General features: G+C 38.6%; 1 protein-coding gene across 2 annotated transcripts in view; it reads left to right on the top strand.

Annotated features, from left to right (window-relative positions):
• The window catches only part of ctnna2 (catenin (cadherin-associated protein), alpha 2), a 438,985-nt gene that overhangs the window by 340,708 nt on the left and 76,877 nt on the right, over positions 1-21,400 (top strand). For both annotated transcript variants that reach the window (XM_030048073.1, XM_030048108.1), the window contains exon 8: positions 14,945-15,025. In XM_030048073.1, the coding sequence (XP_029903933.1) occupies positions 14,945-15,025 (81 nt within the window). The remainder of the gene's footprint in view (positions 1-14,944; positions 15,026-21,400) is intronic.

Genomic DNA, 21,400 nt, shown 5'->3' with positions numbered 1-21,400 from the left:
GTTCTGTGGGCATAATGGATCATTGGGTTGTTATTCAGCGTAATGCATTGGAATGTTCTGGAAGACACTTTGTTCACAGAATGCACATTCTGCCTCGCTTTGTGAAAAAATAAATAAATAAATACATAAATACAGAGCAGTGCCGGGGGTTTTACTACATATTGGGCACTTAAAGCCAAAGGAAACTGAAAACTGTGATTTATCTTCAGCTGTGACGTTTTTTGTTTTTTTTTCTTTTTCTTTTTTTACCTCTTGGGATTTGATAAGACCTTTAAGGTTTGAAAAAGAAATATTCTCATGTGAGGAGATGTCATAGTGTTTCTCTGAACCTGCATGTCAGGTTTCCGGCCTGAGGATTACACATGAGCCCATGTAATAATGCCCAGAAAGCAAATCAAACTCCCTTTCCTCAGTACATATTGAATATAATAACTGCACCCTTTCTGTCTGTTTGCTGTGCATCAACAGCTGACTAGCCAGCCTATTTACAGTTCATCTCCTGTGACTGTTCCTGGTATAGCTGCAGTTAACCAGTATTGATGCACAAATAGAGCTATAGGCACAACATTATTGGTTTGTATTCTGGTCTAGTTTTTACTAGCTAGTATGGCAATGCAAATTAGCTAAATAGCTAATAGTAATGTCACGACATGGCTCAAGGGAAGGACAAAATGTGGAGACCACACATGACTTTAACGTAAACAGATAAATTTATTCAAATAAACTGAATTAATTGTGCAGTCAGTAATCAGTAGTGTGGGAAGTGTGTGGATGAATGAGGATGTGTGTGTGTGTGTGTGTGTGTGTGTGTGTGTGTATAGAAAAACAATAAAATAACTCAACCCAAACCAACCAAACCAGGCAAACAAAAGGAGGAGAGAGAGCTCAACTCTCCAGGCACCTATATATATAGGGGCAGCCCCACCCCAATCTCAGGTGCCAACCATCTCCCTAATAGACCACTCCCAGCCGCAGCCTTCCACAGCCTCCTCACACAGAGGGAGAGGACCTAAAGGCCAAGGGCCGTCACAGTAAATATATAGATGAAAAATGCACCTCATTATGATCTGGCATTTAGGCTACTCATCATTTATATGTGTGTAGCATGAATTTTGCAGTGGTAGATGTATTTGATTCTGCCCACTTGAATGGTGTGTGGTATGTTAGTCAGCAGCTACAAACATGTAATTGTGAGCACACTGGACATTTAAGTAAAGGAACAGCTGTTAAGTATCGACATATTGAGCATGTCCCCTGATAGGTGCAGCATATAAATGAAGTGGATATTATCCTTCAAAATTGGTGTAGGAAGGAAGTACTTACATATGACATTAGTGCCATATACCTAAATAAGGAATTTTGTTTAAAAACTCTAGCACTATAATGATAGTAGTCATGATGCTGACAGAGAAATTATCACAATACCTGACTGATAATAATACCTGATTATTGCAGTTATTTTTCATATGGTATGATTTGTTTTGGGCTGTAAACAAAGAAAAAAAAAAAAAAAACACCATCATAAATCAGTTTTCTGCAGTAAAATTTCTTTGATCCCAAAAAAGATTTTGCATTCCATAGCCCTTCTTCACATCTCAAAAGCCGTCACCACTTTGAAAATGACATTAAAGCATTTGTCAGCAACAGTTACCATTAGGGTATAAGTGTTTCAGCTATTTGTGTGATGTTATGCTTAGAATATATACGAATGTTTTAGCCGTTAGGAATAAATGAGTAACCTTAAAATCAAGTGAAATTTATCTGAAAAATGCATTAAAATTAAGCATTTTGCAGAGAATTTCTGCAGGGGGAGAACGCTGACTCTGGACCCCCCCCATGAGATGTGGGCTCTGGCTATTGATGCTGCCGATCATTAGTGAGGATGAGTGTGGAAAAACGTCAGGTTTCTAGAGTCATTTTACTGAGTTGTAGTTTGCATGGAGGAGTGATTTGAACGTGGTCAGCAGTGAGTGGAAAAACACCATCAGACAAGCGGGGATGGAGTGTGAAGCAACTGTGAGGGTGGATAATGTCTACACACAGCTACTCAGACCGTCCTCCTGTTTCTATGACCATGTATTTGTATCAGTCCCATTTTTTTGCTTAAATATATTCAAGGAATTTGTTTCTACATATGTCCTCACAATTACATCACACCATGAATTCACCCATGATCCACTCTGACTTGCCTAAATGATATAGTGCAAAATGAAAAATTGAAGAAGCAAGAGAGCAAGGAACATGAGGGAAAATGATCAAAATGACTCTGTTTTCTTACAACACATTCTGCATGGATACTTGTGCAGGCGTTAAACTACAAAAGGTTTGTGCTCCACCTATTCATAATCATGCTGAGCTGCAGTCACATTAGAACGCAAAATCGCATGCATTTGTGATGACATGACAGCCACAGCCAACAATCGGTGTTGTCAGCACTGCGCCATATAGGGTCAAAATGGATTTAACACACTCAGTTGAGGGGTCAGGTGTAGGCATCCGTCTAATGGAGGAGTCAATAAAATTCATCTGATCCCTACAGTGAGGACTAATGTCTGCTCTGTGCCCATGGGCTTCTACATGGGAATACCTCAGTATGCCACATATCTCTTATTCTGATCCATCACTGAGGGGTGGAGGATGACATGATGAATGCATGAAAAATGATGGAATTGGATTGTTTCTCCTGGTGTTGAAAACAGAAAAGCACAAGATACCCACAAGTTGCCACACAGCAGCTGTGTGTATGCATGTGTGCAGGTCTGTGTGATGACTTGTCTTTTTTCATCTCTGTGGCAAAACCAAAGTACATCAACAATACGAAGACCTTCTCCCCCATTCTACCACGGCTCTGCTCTCACAGATATTGCGTCGCTCACTTATTTTTCTCACCCTCTCTAACCTATTCTCAGCGTCTCCCACCCTTGCTTCTCCTCTTCTCTCTTGCTGCCCTTCTCCAGTCCCTCCCTCCCTCACAAAATACTTGCTATTCAGTTCAGGAAGGCTGCAGGCAGTATTGCTCTAGCTCCCCATGCTGCTGCTGCTGCTGCAGGACTAGACTTTTTTTCTGTCTCTCTCTGTCTGATAACCAGACATTTTCTTCCTCTCATTCTCTTGCCTTTTCCATAAACTACGCACCTCAAACACTGGCTTTCAGCCCAGCACACTTAATAGCACCCACCCCTCCTGATTCCCCCCATGCTTTCTATTTTTAAACCCCCGCATCTCTGCATTATGTCCCATTATGTTTTTGTGCTAATGTAACTAGGTAGTGCGTTTTAGCAATTCAGGAAACATGGACACATCGGTTAAGCAGTTAACCCGATCAAAATTATCAAAGCTGACTAATTAAGATGTGTTTTGATTTGAGATGTTTCTTCTAAGAACTATCCACATTACATGTAGCTTAGGGCCATGAGTGATTTCAAACCCGTGTAATTCCTAAGATGATTGAGCTCTCAGTCCCGGATGTGACTCATGAAAATGTTGTTGTGTGCCTGCCTTTTGAAGTAGCGTAACCTGTTTTCAAATCTCTTACATATTGCAAAGTGCATGTCATGTGTTGGATGCATGTTGCTGTGACATTTTGAGAATTCCTGAACCTTCAAACATCCTTGTTATCTGCCAGAGCTAGCTGTCCAGCATTGCTAACTCCCCTACTGTCATACCTTCATTTATCAGGGCATTTTTGGACAGCTTCTTTGTTATTGCTGTAAAAATGTTACACAGAAATATGGAGGTCAGTAGTTTATGGCTAATAGTTTATGTCCTCATGATGCCATTATATTGCATCTCGCTAAGAGAGACAGGCAAGAAAGTTGTGGTGATCCCTGCACCCTCCCTCTGTGAAAGGCTAAAGAAAGGTCTGAAACTTCTGGAAATCCAGTGTGTCTCACTGAATTCAAAGCTTGGTTCAGGCTTGATTCAGAAGAATTCAGTGGGTGATGTTTTGAATGAGTTGTGAGCTTCTAGATCAAGGTATTGCTGTCTGTCATGTTCTCTTTCTGTCTATCTCTTTCTTTTTTTTGTTGTTGTTGTTCTTTTTTTTCATCTTTGCCACTGTCTCTGCCACTATCTTTTTCTATCTTTGCGTCTGCTGCAGTTACTGTTTCTGGCCGGCTCTCTCTGCTTCCATTGCTTCCATGTCTGTCTGTCTTTCTTTTTTTTTCTCCAGCTGGCTTTTTATTTGTGCACTTGAGATTATTGCTGTTTTATGATTTTTTCCCCCAGTTTGTTTATCTCGTGCAAAAAGGGGCTAAATTGGCCTTGAGCCAATCCTCAGCCAACGCTAAAAATAACTTTGTGTTAAGTATATGCAGTATAAAAACCACATTAAGTGTTTTTGTCCTCCCATCTGCTCTAATGTATTTGGCTCATACGACAGGAGCATCACTATACATGCACCCAGTAGTTTGTCTTCCTTTCATTCTGTATCTCATATCTATTAATTAACCAGATCTGCACCCACACACACAAGGTGTTAATCCTTGATTCCATGTTTACCTCATCCCATATAAACTGCTCATTCCCTACTTACCATGTGCTTGATGGTAAACCAGATGCTTCCTCTCATCCACAGCCTGCTTGACCACAGATGCTAATGGCCAGTGACAGGCCCACAGTCTGAGCATGAGCCAGTGTAATGAGAGGAGTAAGCAAACGGCATCAGCCATTAAACATAAGAGAGCTAGTGCCAGAAGGCACTCCGGTTCCTCCTTAGGCAGGGCTGTACTCAGCTGCATTAACTCTAACTGACAGGAGACTACCAGGCTCAAACAGCACCGTTATAGATACCATGGGCAGCCATGTGAGAGGAGAAAAGTTTATTTAGTGTGTGTGTGTGTGTGTGTGTGTGTGGAGGTAGATGGGTAGGTGGGTGACTGTAATACTGTAATTAAATGCTAAATCACCAATCTGATACTTTTAATTATTTCATGATTACCTGTAAGTAATTGATGATTAAATGATGATTAATTAATCCCGTATTTTGTTTAATTAATAATAACGAATTGATAGCAAGCAATGTTGTGCATACTATCTGATCATGTTTTTTTAATATTTATTAGCGATATGTTAATAATTAATATGTATATATTGTATCATAATATTATAAGATTAATACATTTTGATTGTAAGTTTGTTTGCAATTTGCTATTATCTATTAGCAATATTTGATTATTATTATTATTATTATTTGAATATTTAATTAAGTATTTAAACATGATTAACAAATAATTCTATGTGGGTCTTCTCATACATCTGAAACCGATGTTTAAAAATTCTTTTTATGTTACAGACTTTTGGCATTGTCTTTAGACCGAGCATTTGTTTGATAATTCTGAAATCATTTCTTTAACATCTATAAATATTTGTTTTGCATTTATGATACAATCTATTAATGCACTTTCAATTTATGAACATATGATTAATTAATGATGAACTAATGTACACTATAACATTAAGTATAAATCAGTAAATAATGTAGCAAATTTAATAATAAGCCATTACTTGTTGGTTAATGATTAAAAGAATAATATGAGATGATGATCAATTCTCTATTAGTGTAGTTATTATTAGGTACTTCCACCATACAGTTACCAAAGATCAGCACAAAATACCGTAATTAAGTAACTATGACAGAAGGGGGAGAAAAGAGGAATTGCTTCCATCAGATCACAAACATTTTGTGGAAATCAGAAAAAATCTATCATAGAGCATATGTTTTATGTGCTTAATCTACACAAATGAGTTATTTTTCAGAACACAAACCATACTTTTGTATTTATTGAGTTGTTCTCTATCCAAGCATCACATAGCCTCCCAGGATTTCAGATGTAAAGCTTAATAGATCCATATGAGATAGTCAATTTTAAAATATTCATCCCATCGGGCTCCTCTACTGTATACTGTTGACCTCCCACTGTGATAACTCACCACTGATTTTTGTTCACACGCAGAGAGGCACACATACACACACACACACACACACCAAATAAGACATCACTGCTTGTTTTCTCAAGCTTAGACAGACCTCTGTTGATTTTTTTTAGGTAGGCTTTACTGTACTGTATATCTATTAGGTTCCCAGTGGTTGATAATGGGAATGCAGAGATACAGATATGCCAACTGTTTCTGTTCTAAGTTAATCTGCCATCTCATTTGAAGAAAATAGAACAGTTCTAATCAGGACTGCTCATCTGGCAGCATCCCACCGCCCCACCCCCCACCCCCCCCAGGCATCGGAGTGTGTTTTCCTCCTCTCTATCCTGTAATCAAACTAGCTGATAGCCACCACTGCACCTCTTTAAGTTCCACTTAATGAGAACAAGTCAAATTGGCTCATCCATGGCACCACAGCAGAGGGAGTGCAACTTATCTTAATGAGGATCTAGCTACCCATTATCTACTGGTAACCCGACCAACATGTTACCACTATCAGCCCCTCCAACCCCCCCACCACCCTCCCTCAACACACACACACACACACACACACACACACACACACACCCTCCAGCTTGCCCATACTTTCTCACCCTCTTGTTATCTGAATTGTTGCCGCTCACTTTCCCCTTTAAGCCTGCTGCAGACAATGTAACCACACTGGACAGTAATTGTACCTCTCGTTCCTGCCTAATTGAATTGACAAGGAGCCGGAATTGATATCATTTAACACATTGATTGTGGGAGACAATGCCTCATGCAAAAATAGACCCTCACCTTCCCACATGCACACCCCCTCTCTTGTCTTCTATTTTCTGCCCTCCGATTCACCTACCAGTTCCTTTGGTTTTCCTTCTTATTGACTGTGATTTCAGCATTTTCACCACTGTCACTGTTGTTATTGTAGACCATAAGTCTACAAGGGCACTGTACAGTTTCAAGGGAGGTGCAGATGTGTCGAAGTTTTTTTTTTTTTTTTTTTAATGTATTTATTTCAAATAATGAATGAAAACTCTGACCATGTCTCTTCATTGTATTCACTAGAGAAATATACACTCGGTGGCCAATTTATTAGGTCAACATGTACAATCTAATGCAGTTCAATGCAACAGCTCTGCCATGAATTCTACCTTTTAACAAGTTTATAATGTTAAGTTTGTGCTGACATTATGGAGACTGTGTAAATTGAATTATATGTTTATCATTGAGGTTGTAGTTTGCAGAGGTCTTGTACTGGACTACATTATATTGAAAGGTGTTTCTATTTTTATTTATTTATTTATTTATTTTATCCTCCCTGTTTATATACATGAAGGGGATAGAATAGTGGAAATAGCTTTCTACAAAATGCAGTCCAGTACAACAGCACCACTATTAGCTCAATGCCAAACAGAATTGAATGAACATCTCTAGTATAGTACTGTGAAAGAAAGAAAAACTGAGCATTATAGACATTATAAAGTAAACTTCATGGCAGAACATTGTGTTGGATTGTATTAGATTGTACAGGTGTACCTAAGAAAGTGGCCACTGAGTTTATATTGCCTGTTTTTACAGTCTGGTCATTATGTAATTGAAAGAAATCCGAGCTGATAGCTTTATTCACATAGTACACACAAACAACATAACAAGGATGAACAGTGGCATTGATATGAAGCACCACTCTATTTGTACCCATGCTCTGAAAAGTGAAATTAAATGCAGGTCAAGTCATAGCTGAAGCCATAGCTTCAGTGATCACTGGCTAGTGGTGCTGGCGTCTGCGGAGATATGTGCATTGGCAGGTGGATTGACAAGCATGAAGCTCTGATGGAACTTCCAGAGTGATACAATTTGCAATTAAAATTTTGTCAAGATGACCAGAGGCATGAATAACTAACTGAACAGATACCTGAGAAGATACCTGAACAGCTGTGCATGTGGTCAACTTAATAGCTGCATTTTAGATGTTGGAATAAACTTGCTCTCTGAATGATTGTGTGTGCTCAAAAACCCAACTGGCACATGCCAGTTTTGCCAACCTGATCTGACAGCGCATATTTCTAGCTAAATCATGGAGAGATTGTCATTGGATTATCATCATGCTTGCAGAATCACAAACATTTTTGAGTTTGGCTTTGATGAAGAGCCAATAATGGTTAAATTATTGTTTGTTTTCACAGCTATAGTTACACAATTTGTGTAGTAGCTACTACAGCTGCCGCCCACAGTCCTTTCAGACAGTTTGCTAAACCCTTGCTACCATATAAAAAGCAGCAAGCAGGCACTGTGATTCCATGAGTGACTGAGTGAGTAAATGAGTGAATGAATTTCATCACAGCTCACAGAGGTGCTTTGCATCAAAAAATAAATGTGGGCCACCCTTTGATATTACAAGCTAAAATGTTGAGGAAAAAAAAGTGCCACTGATGACTTTAAACCAAAATTGCACATTTATACATTTAATCTCCTTGAAATAATGCACTTATTTAGCTTATTCGTTAGCTTACATTTGAGCCTGATTACATTTAAGTCAACCCGTTACCCGTGGTCTACACTCTGCACTGCTTGCATGTCAGCATGTCTTATTTTGCCATTAACAGGGTTTAAGGTCAGAAATGCAGTGAAGCAGTTTGCACTGCAGTGTACCATTTAAGTACACTACTTACTTGAGGAGGGCCTGAGAGAGTGAATCCGCACAGGGCTCTCAGCTGTTCCACCAGCATGCACCATCCACCAGCCGTCAGTCTCCTGAGTGGGCAAGAATAACTCCACTATTACTGTTTCCATTACCCTCCACACTAGATGCTTATTTGCAGCCACCCTCCTCTATCTCTCTCTCCCCCATTGAGAATGAATGAGTGCACACCAGGGGGTGGAAAATAATGGATGGGGACAGTTGGGAACATTGTCTGCAAACACCATGGGGACTTGTGTTTACTAGAAAAAAAGAAAAAGAAAAAAAAAAAAAACAACCTTCAACATGCACATTCCATTATGTGGCAGTCAAAAACTAGGCAATCAGTGTTGCTATATGGGAGACAATTGAGTCACCCCAGCTGTGTTGTCGAGCTTTAAATGGCTGTATAGAAGAGCACAAATGTGTACAGATACAGTGCATACCTGGATGGAAATGGAGGAAAGTCAAATAGGTTCTTAGGTGAGCACGGTTTACACATAAATACTGTGAAAATACTGCGATACGGCCACCACACTGATTCTCTGTGGTCTCTCTCACTTTGTTTCTCATGCACACAAGCACACACACACACACACACACACACACACACACATTCATATCAAAGACAACGGCTTTGACCCATTGAGGCGGAATATGATCCTGATGCATCGACTAACCTATGATTCATCATCGCGGACCACCATGGATAAAAAGTTTGTGATGCGCAATTCATGCGTAGTGTTTTTAATTGGGTGTTTTACATTTTAGAAAAAAAAAAAAAAACAATATGAGCAATACATTCTTCAGGGCTTGCAGTGGAGGAGTTTGAGCAAATTTAAGCAGAAGAGTAATTACAGTATAAGTGAAGCATATTTTTTAACTAATGGGAGACCTTTTGAGTTGACTTTCAAAGCCAGGCTGCATAGATCCAATAATGCATTTTCATGTACAAGATTATGCAGCAGTCTGTAGAAGGTGTGAGGAGATATCCACACCCTCTAATGCTCAGAAATCAATGGGAGACCATAATAACAGGTGTTGGGCTTTTTTCACCTTAAAGCTACATTAAGCAATAAGACATGCATTTTTAACAGTAAAATGACCCCTTGCAATGTGAGAGTGATCACTGTGGGTCTTCTTTCCACCATACAATTTAGAGCTGCCCTGTTGTTATTCCCTAGTTTGAGCTTTCTAAATTTCTGTAATAATAAGATCCTCTTCTGCCCTCCACTTCACCACCTTGTCACTTCAACTTTAGTCAAAACGTCTCTGAAACTGCACATTCTGCAGATTAGTGTATCCAATTTTCAGATCAATCGCACGGGTGACTTTTTCTGTCGCAGTGACAGAAAAAAATCATTCAAAGCAGCTTACCTTGCAGTTGAAAGTCTGCAGCTTCACCACATTTTCGAAATGGAGGTCAGAGACAAAATAATAAAAGTAATCCAACAAAAGCTTTGTGAGAGTGAAATGTATCCCTTATTTCCATCCCAAAAACAATTTTTTTTCACGTTGATGTTTGGTTTTGTAAGAGCATTCTACCGTGAACTCAAAAGCAGGTCTGACATGTTTGTTTACTAAGTTTGAGCTCTTAACACCCCCTAGTGGTCAGAAATCACTTAATTCAGCTTCAAACTCTCATTAATGCACTTTTTTACTCTGCTTACACTAACTCGTATTGAAAGACTGCAAGATTGAAAAGGCCAGCAGATTTTCTGAAAAAGAAAACACAGTTGAGTACAGATTTTCTTTTTTTTTTTTTTTTTTTTTTTCTTTTCTTTTCACCCCAGCATGTCTTATGGCATGAATACTGGCATTAGAGTTATTTGTTGCAATATTCTTGTTTTGTCAGTTCATTTACATTAAGATCACACAATACATTTGAATAGCTCTCAGAAATGTTACAGTCATTTTTATTTTTGGTGGTGAGTTTCTTTAATCCTGTGCCTCCCTCCGGTGCCTAAATGACACATTGACATGAGGCTCTCTAGGCAGCACTGTGACTAATATTGCCATGTTCTCTGCTGCATGTGTTCAAGCCCCCACGTGTGTGTGTGTGTGTGTGTGTGTGTGTGTGTGTGTGTGTGTGTGTGTGTGTGTGTATGTGTGTGTCTGTATGTATGTGTGTGTTTGTGTGATTTTCTGTGCATGTGACCAAATATGTTAGTGCTTGTATGAATGCTCTCTCCTAGATCTGGGGTATGACTGGCAGCACAAACATAAATTTCTGTACAGCTGGCCCTGCATGCCACAAACATGCACTTGCCTGACTGTCAGGATTTTAGCTTGGTTTACTGTGTTGAATATGTGATCAATTCATTGGCATTTTATTCATTTAAATTATTAATGCAAGCTTTTTTTGTTCTGAGTTTGGTGCATTGCTCACAGTAAGTGATTGCGTGATTGCTATTAGAAGGGCTGACTGACTGGAGTGCGAGCTGGGAGACAAATGACTCATTCCTAATGCTTAACATCTATATGGAGGAAAATTCATGCTATATGAGCCTTAGCCAAGGGCAAGACAGCAATACATTACATGGAGTACGAATCATATCTGTTTTTATGGCTACAGGCTCTTTTCATGGAGCAGCACTTTCACATCAGTGACCTTGAACATGTGTGTACACACCAGATTTCCCTACGGCACACATCCCCATTGCGCTTGTTGAGCTTGTAATCCCTGTTTCTTCTCTGCAGTGGGCTAAATCCAAAAGGGAAGGAGATGCTCAGACAATATGCTTATTTTTACTCAGTTTGTCACCTTATTTTATTCATTCATTTATTTATTTATTTATTTATTTTGTCAAATCCATTGTTGTGCTGGTGCAGACAGGGTGAGTTTGAACCTTTGCTTTTAACTGTCAGGAGTTGGTGGCTGTGCTGCCACATGCAACACAACTACAACCCTGAGTTCAGCCAGAGCTCAGTAGCCAAATAAGACCCCATGGAAAAGGGCCAGGTTGTCACAACATTAGGGTTTAAATAGTTTCATGATCTTTTGTGAGTGGCTGGTGCCTCTGTTTAACGGGGGGCCAAAAATTACAGCTTGGGGAGGCATTGCCTTTCTGCTGCTACTACTGATGGAGAGTAATTTCTGACTGCAACTTGCACCGTTACAAAGAATGTTAACCTTACGATATGCTATGAAAGGAGTGTGCAGTGGGAGGGTCTGTCTTGTTTTTTTGTTTGTTACAGATGTAGATGTGAAATGTTCACTCAGTTTATCAAAAGGGCTCAGAAATGGTGTAATAACAGAGAAATGAGCAACAAGATTTTGTGTCGCATTCGACCAGGTAACAACTGAATCGTTAGAAAAGTCCATTCCGTCTGACCATGTTGTTAAAGAGGTGTGGTCACTGTGCCTCTGAAAATTGCTCTTCCTAACACTTACTGACACCGATCAATGGTCCCCCATGTCACCAGGTTCCTGTTTTTCTGCAAGGCTTACGAGCATGTTGGTTGTTCTCACAAGGGTAACAGTGTTTGCCACCATGCTGTGTGGGGCAGAATTGGGAGATGGTTGCCCAGTAACGAGACAGCTAATTTTGCATGCTGGTATTGCTTTGAGAGAAAGGCGCCCTCTCATACAATCTGTTACTCAATTAAAGTATAATTCCATTCATTTCTACCTGGCACTTTTCCTAGTTTTTGCCATCGTGATGATTGTTTCGAAAATTTCATCACTAACTTCACTACAGTGCTTTCGTACCTCCAGCGCTGCTGTCCAAAACACACAACAGGGCCAAGGGGTAAGCTCCAACAGCTGAATCCAAAAAGCAATTAAAACACATCTTTTGAACACAATAACCTCTACAGCTATGTGTGCACTGGATGGCATTGCTCTCAGTGACCTGGAGGTATGTCAAGCACTATAGTAAAGCTGATGATGAAATTTTGTGCATAATCAGTGGCCAAGATGGCTTGAACTAGGGAATAACATTAAAAAAATAAAATAAAATAAAATAATAAATAAGTTTGAATGTCAATATAACACACAGCAAATTAGGTTGCCTGCTCCAAATCAACTTCAGTGAGTGGAAACAATTTCTGTAGAGTTCCACAAATGGAAAATAATGACCATGAAATCATTCCAAACAGCATAATCCAAGTGTTTTGAAGCCAAACTGTTGCGCTGTGCAGCTCCTTATTTTTCATAATTCCAAGTTTTACAGTCATGAATACAACTCGTTGCGTATTCACTTTTTAGTCAGAAATGGAACAGAATGGACCCTGAAACAAAAGCAGCTTTTGTGGTGACTACTGTAGAAACCAAATGGTAAAGCGTTAGTTTGTGCTGAAATGGCAGGATGAAGAGGAGATTTGCATCAGTTGATATTTTAATTTCAATTCACATTTTATGGCTGTTTGGCACCTAAAACTTGAAGTGAGAATGTCATATGATGCACTGTTATTGATTGTTACTGACTGGAGATAGTGTATTTACATTAGTGCTTTTTTTCACTGTACAGTCATTAGAATTATTGTATAATGTGTTAGTTAATGTGCTTTGTACCATGGTGTTTGTGTTTTTGTATTATTTTACTTGAATGTGTTGCTGGCTCCTGCTCAGGGACTACAGATGCACCAGAGAATAGCTTCTGGCTATTACTTGGCAATATGTCATCTGTTGTCCTTGTCAAATAAAAACAAAAGAAAAACATCTTGTCATCATGTAAAATCCAACTTCACTTCTTATATTTATCACTTTATTTGGCTGTTCGCTCTGCACATTATTGCAATACTCACAATTGCATTTAAAGGCAACATCTGCTTGCTACTGTAACCACAGTTGGTGCAGTGGAGAGTAAGTGCCAAAAGTCTTGGAGAAGATATTGGACATTCAGAATTACATTGCAGTCGTTTAGATTCAGGACACTTGAATTGTATGTTCTGAGTATTTTTATGGTCTTTTTTGGAACTCAAAGAAAATGTTTGGCAGTTCCATTTGCTGTGTGTCATAGTGACACATGCATTTTTCTATTGGCTTGAAAAAAAAAATGCAGAAAATGCCGATCAGATTTCTCCAAACAGCTTGTGCAGGATAATTCATGAAATATGTTGCCAAATGTTTACACTGTGCATCCATACAAGTCCATATTTACCTCACTATTGCCTATAATTTCCTGAACGTCATTGCTGTGTTCAAGAGCATGCTAACAGACACATTCTGCAGTTCTGCAAGTCGGAAGTCCATCCTCAATATCCAAGAGAAGTATCGACAGAGGAAAAATAAGAGAGGAAGGGAAAGTGAAAGGCAGAGGGAAGGCTTATTGTCATTTAGTGTGAGGTGTGGTGACACTTGTGACTGGAAGCAGCTGCAGGTTCTCTGATTGAGAGGACTTGAGGGAGGGGTTGCAGCATAGCAGTCAGTGTAACACGTTCTTAATTGTTTCCTAACAGGCAGAATACTTCTTGTCAGAGCATTCGTTCACTTTAAAGGAACACACTGACGAAAACAGACATCTAGTTTGTAAGAATTAAAGACCCTTGAGAAAAGCTAGTGTGCTACAAGCTCTTGTGTAATACAGTACAAGGTTGGTTTGCTTTCAAGAATACAGGCATCCTGCGTATGCCTTTTTTGTCAGATAGGTGGCACAGACTTGTAAGAGTGGCTGAGCTCCACCTTGTTCTTTTACATGGTCCAAAATCAAACCTGTTAACCTGTCAAATTAATTTTCTTTTTTTTTTTTTTTATCTCTTCTTTAACAAGGAAGTCTCTTGAAATATAATATCTCTTTTACAATTAGTAATTCACAACTTTGCATTGCTTGGTGAGATACACTTGCACGAATGCATTTCACCAGAGGGCTCTGAGTGCAGAGTGAGCCATATGTGGCACCCCTTTGGGGGGTGGGGTTGCTCCAAGACACTAAAATGCTCTCTCCAACCTTCAGGCCAAGCTGCCATCCCAAGTAAGACATTGCAATCCAATAGCTGAAAGACTAAGTGTACATTCTCCCACCGTTTTCCATGATGTCTGAGCAGAAGCATTAAGAGGATTGTGGAGCATAACAATACTTGCCAGGATGGAGCATATTAGTTGGCATTCTAGGCTGTCAAATGTGTGTATTTTTTTTTTTTTTTTCAGTGATTCTAGCCTTATTGCCACCTCACTGTGTCCGCATCTGTTCCATCATGTGCTGCATTTTCATTACTATCCGCGCTGAAATACTCCTTGTGTTGAACAGTTGCTGCAATTATTTCACTTTCAGAACAAGCAAAATATATACAGTGCAGTGCAGCTGTTACTGTGCTGTTTGGAGTCAAAAATGAAATGCAACAGCATGTGAATGTTTTGGAATATCACTGCAATAATATGAAAATATGGTGTCTTTGGTTTCTCCACAGACTGGCAGGAAAGAGAAAGGTGACCCACTAAATTCAGCCATTGATAAGATGACCAAGAAGACCAGGGATCTGCGTAGGCAGGTGAGTGACTGCCATTATTTGTGTTCATGCTACCCCTGCTGGGTATCTAATGTCCTTGGAGTGGACATTCAAGCTTGATACCACATGATTCACATCATCAAGAGTGAATTATTTATTTATTTATTTAAACAACTCAAAGCTCTAAGCTCTCACTTTTAAAACATGAATTTTACAATTTTATTCGGTAGTGAACTAAATGTCAGCTAACTCTTCATAAAGTAGAAGTAAAAAGCCAAATGTGTGTAGTCATTATTTTCAAATTCAGACATAACTAGAAGCAGCAAGGCTATTTATTTACAAATTCCAAAGCTTTTCTCCAATAGTTGCTCTAATATATTGTGTCAGAAATCAAAAACATTTTTTTTTCATCCTCTGTTGAAAGCATGATTAATCTACCTTCACCTTAAGCCTTGAGCTTTTTTCCCCAGCAGTTCTTGCAGAATATGACAAAAATGTTGATTTATCACACTTCAGAAAAGCAAATAATCAGCACATAATGCTTTAGTGTGTATAGACAGGTCAGTGAAGTCTACTTCTAAAGGGGATTTTAAATTGTATTTAATAAAAAAAAAAAAAAAAAAATCAAATTGTCATACAGCTCATTTGATGTATCATGTTACAAAAAAATTTGAGTGCATTTGAAGTAGCAACTCTTTCTCTAGAAAAAAAGCAAACCAACTTGTAAAGCATGAAGACTGTAGATTTGGGCCATGAATAAAGTTTCACTTCTAAATAAATCTCTCTCATTTCATACAGTGCAAAATATTTTTTTTGCAGGGAAAGCACTTTGGGGAAATTGACAATAGTGACTACCTGCAGAGAGTAGGTGTGGTTATGTCCCCAGTGACCTCTAAAGAGCAGAGGATCATTCCAGATGGGAGGCCATGACTCTCCCCCCCTGCTGAGCGTTTGGTGGTGCTCCCTGACTGTCTGGCAGGTGGTACTCACTCTGACAGGATCTTCTATCGACTAGAGGGTTGGCTTGACAGCATGGGCGGTGTGCATGAGCTGGGAGACTAAGGGGAGGGCAAACCCACGGCAGACAGGCAGGAATTATATAGAGCTCTGATACTGTAATTATGTCAACAAGTTTTGAGTTTAGCAAGTGAGTGGTACCATGTAGAGACACAAGACCTTCCTGAGGGGAGGAGCGCTGTTGTGCATACATGCATTTCACTCTCAGCCTCCTCAGTGGCAAATAGGAGTCATGAAATATTAGAACAGACAAGTGCACAATGACATCTACCGAGTTTGTAGAAAGGGAGCAGGTGAAAACCGAACAAGCCATGAGATAACGCTGTCAGGCGTGTGCAACATTGTTTTACCTTATTACCTTAATGCAGGGAAAAGGGTGTAACAATGTAAGCAAGTGTGATATGTCAGGCAATATTGTACATACTAATTGTCCAGTTAAAAAAACAAAAAACAAAACAAAACAAAACAAAAAAATGTAGAAAGGATGGATTTTGGCACTGTGTTTTGGCTTTTGAAAAAATATACTTATTGGCCTTGCTATACTACAGTGCAATTAAAAGACAAAATGAGTAACTTTGAAAAGCTATAACTGCTGTTCCAATTTTGATGAAATATGGAGTGATCCTGTATCTTGGCAATGTTTTGGGGGTTCTAAAAATAAAGTGATTGGCACAAGTAAGGGTATTATAATTAAAAGTAAAATTTCAAACTCAAACAGGATATGTTAGACACCACTGGTGCGATTTTGACCAAACTCGAAGGGATGGCATGTTTTGTCCCAGTGTTCAGGCATTTGATGAAATTACAGGTCAAAGTTCAAACTTTGAAAAGACCCAGACTCCTACATCGTTGTCCAGCTGACGCAAAACCTGCTACACAAGTGTGATTGGCCTAATAGTGGTGTTATAATTAAAGGTCAAATTTAATACCATGGACAGAAGGACTTATGCAAAATAGTGGGTCAAGCTTTTTTTTCTCACTATACAAAGCCACTTCAGTTCAAAGCTTATTTAGTGGCATGCCAAAATAGGATATAGCTGACCTCCAGATTATTTTTTGAAATTTTTTGTACAGTTAAATGTATAGTTAAAATGTGTTTAGTTACCTGATTTATCACACAAACTCCAACAAAAAGATTGTTGTTCCTTTCCACACTTTCTAAGCTTAGAATATTTAATAACATATGTGTTTATAGTAAACGATGAACACAGAATCATTTTCTGTCTTACCATAGAAAATTTTCCATTTAGAAATATATCTTCCCACCAAGCCTGGCAACAAGCCAGATCATGCTCTATCCCATGACATACTATGTTTTTAGGTATCATCCACTCTACCAGTCTCCCATCCCCTGGGTTTGTAATGTACTAAGCTGGCGTGGTCATATACCCTGCATTAGTGCTTTGCATAAATGCATTAACAGACCACACTGAATAAGTAGTACCTTGTGCCTCCGGAGAGAGTCTGACTCTTATTTACAGCCTAATGTCCCAGTGTTCCCTCTTTAAGATGGAAGAGTAAGCAGTTCACAGTGCTGTGTGAAGACAATCTGAGGCTGTCAGCTACACAGACTTACGTATTAGCCTCAGCACAAAGCCAGCACTCGCTTGGCCACAGTGTTGTGTTAGACGGAGGTACCTCCATAACACTGGAAGAAAATTATACCTCAGTTTGCATGGCTTTTAATTGCTGTTAAAGTTGTGACTTAAAAGACGAGGAGCCATGTAGATAAGAACTCACGGTCAAGAGGTTCAGTTTGGCTTCTCAACAGGACATGGAGCAGTACACTTAATTTTTAGAGGACAGGATGATGCAGACTTGTGTGCTCATTCAGTAGCAAAGGGCATGTCCACTTTCACAAAAATAGTTTTGATAATAAAAGGAAACGGTTTACAATGGGAAAATCTGAAATGCTGAAGATGACTGCACAACAGTGCAAGACACAACATAGAATAGAATAGAATAGAATAGAATAGCCTTTATTGTCATTGTACTACAAGTAGTTCCAATGAAATTGCATTAGCTATATGCACCATATAAAACCATTAATAACAAAAAGATCACAAAGAGATATAAAATAAAAACAATAAATAGATACATCAAGCAATCACTCTTTTTAGATTTTGTGTAGCTGCACAAATTTGATATTTATGACGCATTGGCAAGAGCTAAATGGCGAACACTACTGTTAGCCTGCTGGACACCACAGAATTGTTACAGGTAAAAATCAAATGTATGCATTTTCAAACAATCTCTATGGCTCAGCTGTGCGTGATACGACTGTTTATAGCTACCATGGCAACAACAAGGGCTGCTGCAAAGCCAAAAGCAATAATCTCTTTTGGGTTTTTTTTAGATTTATTTATTTATTTATTTTCCTTGGGGCTGTGGCTCGAGCATGCATATTTGCCTCACTAAGTGAAAAATGACTTTTTTTTCTATGGGACTAATGTGTTCAGAGAAAATTGTATGACTTCATCTTGTCAACAATTTGAGAATGGCACTGAATATGAAAAGCAAATGCTAATAGACATGTCAGAACACTAGAGCTACTAAACTGCCCATTCAAAGAGATAGGTGTCTGGTCTTAATGGTCACAATCCTACTGTCCAGGGGCATTTTAAAGACGGCACCCTAGTACCTAGTCTCCCTTTATTATGAAAGTGTCTCTGGTATTTTAATGTATAGCAGCCATCAGAACTGAGTACGTTTCAGCACTTTAGCCTTTGCCAGAGTTTTGCACTGAGGAAATGCTGATGAAGTCCGATAAACCTATTCATTTCTTTCTTCTGCTGTGCTTTAAAAAAAAAAAAAAAAAAAAAAGCAGTAAAAGTTATTTTCTGTAAATGTGGATATTTTCATTCCTGAGACCATGAGCATAGTTGAGAATGGCAAGTGCTATAGAGAAACACTTTTTATAAGCGATAAAAAACAGAATGAGATGTGGAGGGAAGTCAAGAATGACACAATGGAAAAGTAAATGGAAATAGTGGAAAGCAGGATATTGAAAATATACAGAAAAACTATAATTCCAGCTGTTAGAAACTTTGATGACAGGGTAGAAGGCCCCGAATGCTGAGCATATACAGTATCTTTAAATGTCTCACCTCTTTTTAATTAGTATTCAACGGGTTAGTTAACCCGACAAAGTTGCTGAAAATGAGCCATGTGTTCCTATCCACTGACATCCTGTCGGTAATGAATGCATCTGTCAAGCCATCTCTCTGGGCCCCGTTTTGACTGATGGCTGATTCCAGGATGTCCCCATAGCACAGCAATTGCCTCACATATTGTAATTTTTTTTTTTTTTTTTTTTTTTTTGAAGGGGTTGGGGATGGGTGGGCATTGAAATGATTTCCATTTCTGCCATTAGTTTGCTGATTAGTACAGCTGTTTCTAATTGTTTGGAGTTATCACGTTAGGAGGAACAGCTGCCACGTATCTTGTCAGCTGTAGCTCATTGTTTAGACCAACAATTTGAGATCATTCTTGAAGCCGTTTAATCTTTTTCCTCTACTCGCTGATTTGAGGCTATGCATTAAAGCATCATTAGGTGGAGAGGTGTAAATTCTGTCTCTGGGATCTCAGGCACTGGAAAGAAAAATACAGTACATAACTATTTTCACAAACACTGACCTGTTGATAGACTTAAGTAAATGAATTGTGGATATAAACATAGCAAATTTAGGCAGGTGATAATAACAATAATAGTAATAAAAATAATAATCATGATCATTTTATTTTAGTAGCACTTCTAAAATATGTAAGAAAATATGTAAAATGTAAAATTATGATCTCAGCAATGGAAGAAAGTAATATTAAATATTAAATATAAGCTTACATCTGGAGAGCGCTATTAGATGTCTTCATTTTACAAGGTATGTTTATGGTTAAACACAGTGATGGATCTGATATACATGGGTAACTATCTGGGTAGCATTGTGAGGTCTGATGATTGAACTGCGTTGCATTATTATGGCCAAAGAATCCAGTATCAGGCGATTTGTGCAGACCCACCGCAGCCTAATTTACCATGCATGGCTCCTCATGATGTGGAGTTATTCAAAGATGATAATACCCTTACACACAACTGAACAACTTAAAGTGGGTTCATGAGCTTCTGGGTGAAGTTGCTTGTTGACACTGATCCCAGATAGATATTCCCCTAAAAAAAAAAAAAAAAGAAAAGAAAGAAAAGAAAAAAAAGAAAGAAAAAAGTTTGAATTACCAAATCTTAACCTCATACTTAACCCCAACCTTATTCAAAATGTTTTTCTTGTCTGACTTAACACTGAGCTTAACCAACACAATTTGAAAAGGAATTGAGTCAACACCGTTTTCACAGTAAAAAATAAACAAATAAATAAAATCACTTGTCAACATCATTTCTCCACTCAAACACACTTCCGGAATCAGTTTTATTGTTGGGAATTCATGTGGTCTTCAAAGACTGACTGTACTAACTGTACTTACATGTAGTCTGCACTCATGCTATGTGATTACTCATTAATCATAACTTATACATGAAAACACATGAAAATTTCTAGTCATATCCACACCAAAAGAAATCGCTTTGTTCAGCCAGGCGTTTTACTGTTGAGCTGGATTCAGACAAGCCCATATCTGACAGAGGGGAGGTGAATAGTAAAAAGAGAGTTGCTATGAGAAAAACCCAGTAAACATATGCGCTGTATGTATAACCCATGAAGAATCGACTAAATTCAGGCCTCCAGACAATTTATGATCAGTGGGTCCCTCTTTCCCCTCTCATTTTCTCCACTCTCCTCTCACCAATCATTTTCCTGTGCTCCCTGATAGATATATATGAAAGCTATTACTTAATTTTTTATTTGCTCAGGCTGTTTTCCCTCAGCCACGACTCGAGCCATTTATGCTGTGATTGCTCTTGACATTTTAATAAGAAACTTTCCTTCACTGACCCTAAGGTACCTACCGCTATCTGTTCTGAATCACAAGTGAAACATAACAGAAATACAGCGACATTTTCCCTTTCAGATTCCTATTTTCGACCATTTGCATGTATATAGGCACTTTGTTGAATTGTACACAAATAAGAGATTGCCTTTGTATGCATTTGTCTGTTTACAGTTTTACATTTCTACAGTGTGGGCAGCATAAATTCATTTGTTTGTTTTTGTTTAGACACAAACTAGGGGATTTTTACAATTGTTTCCCTCATACATTTGTTATTGTGACAGAGCAGGTGTCTAATCCCACAAAATGCAGACATGTCTCCCATTTAAAAAAAAAATAAAATATGCCTGATGAATGCTAATGTCATCTTTCATGACCACACAGCCCTCCCACTTAGTAGTGAGCAACAAAGATATTAATCTGTCAAGTTTTGTTAAGCATATGTATCCTCTTAATTATTTCACA

This window comes from Myripristis murdjan, chromosome 1, assembly GCF_902150065.1.
Source record: "Myripristis murdjan chromosome 1, fMyrMur1.1, whole genome shotgun sequence".
NCBI classification, from domain to species: Eukaryota; Metazoa; Chordata; class Actinopteri; order Holocentriformes; family Holocentridae; genus Myripristis; species Myripristis murdjan.
This window is presented reverse-complemented; position numbering and strand designations above follow the sequence as displayed.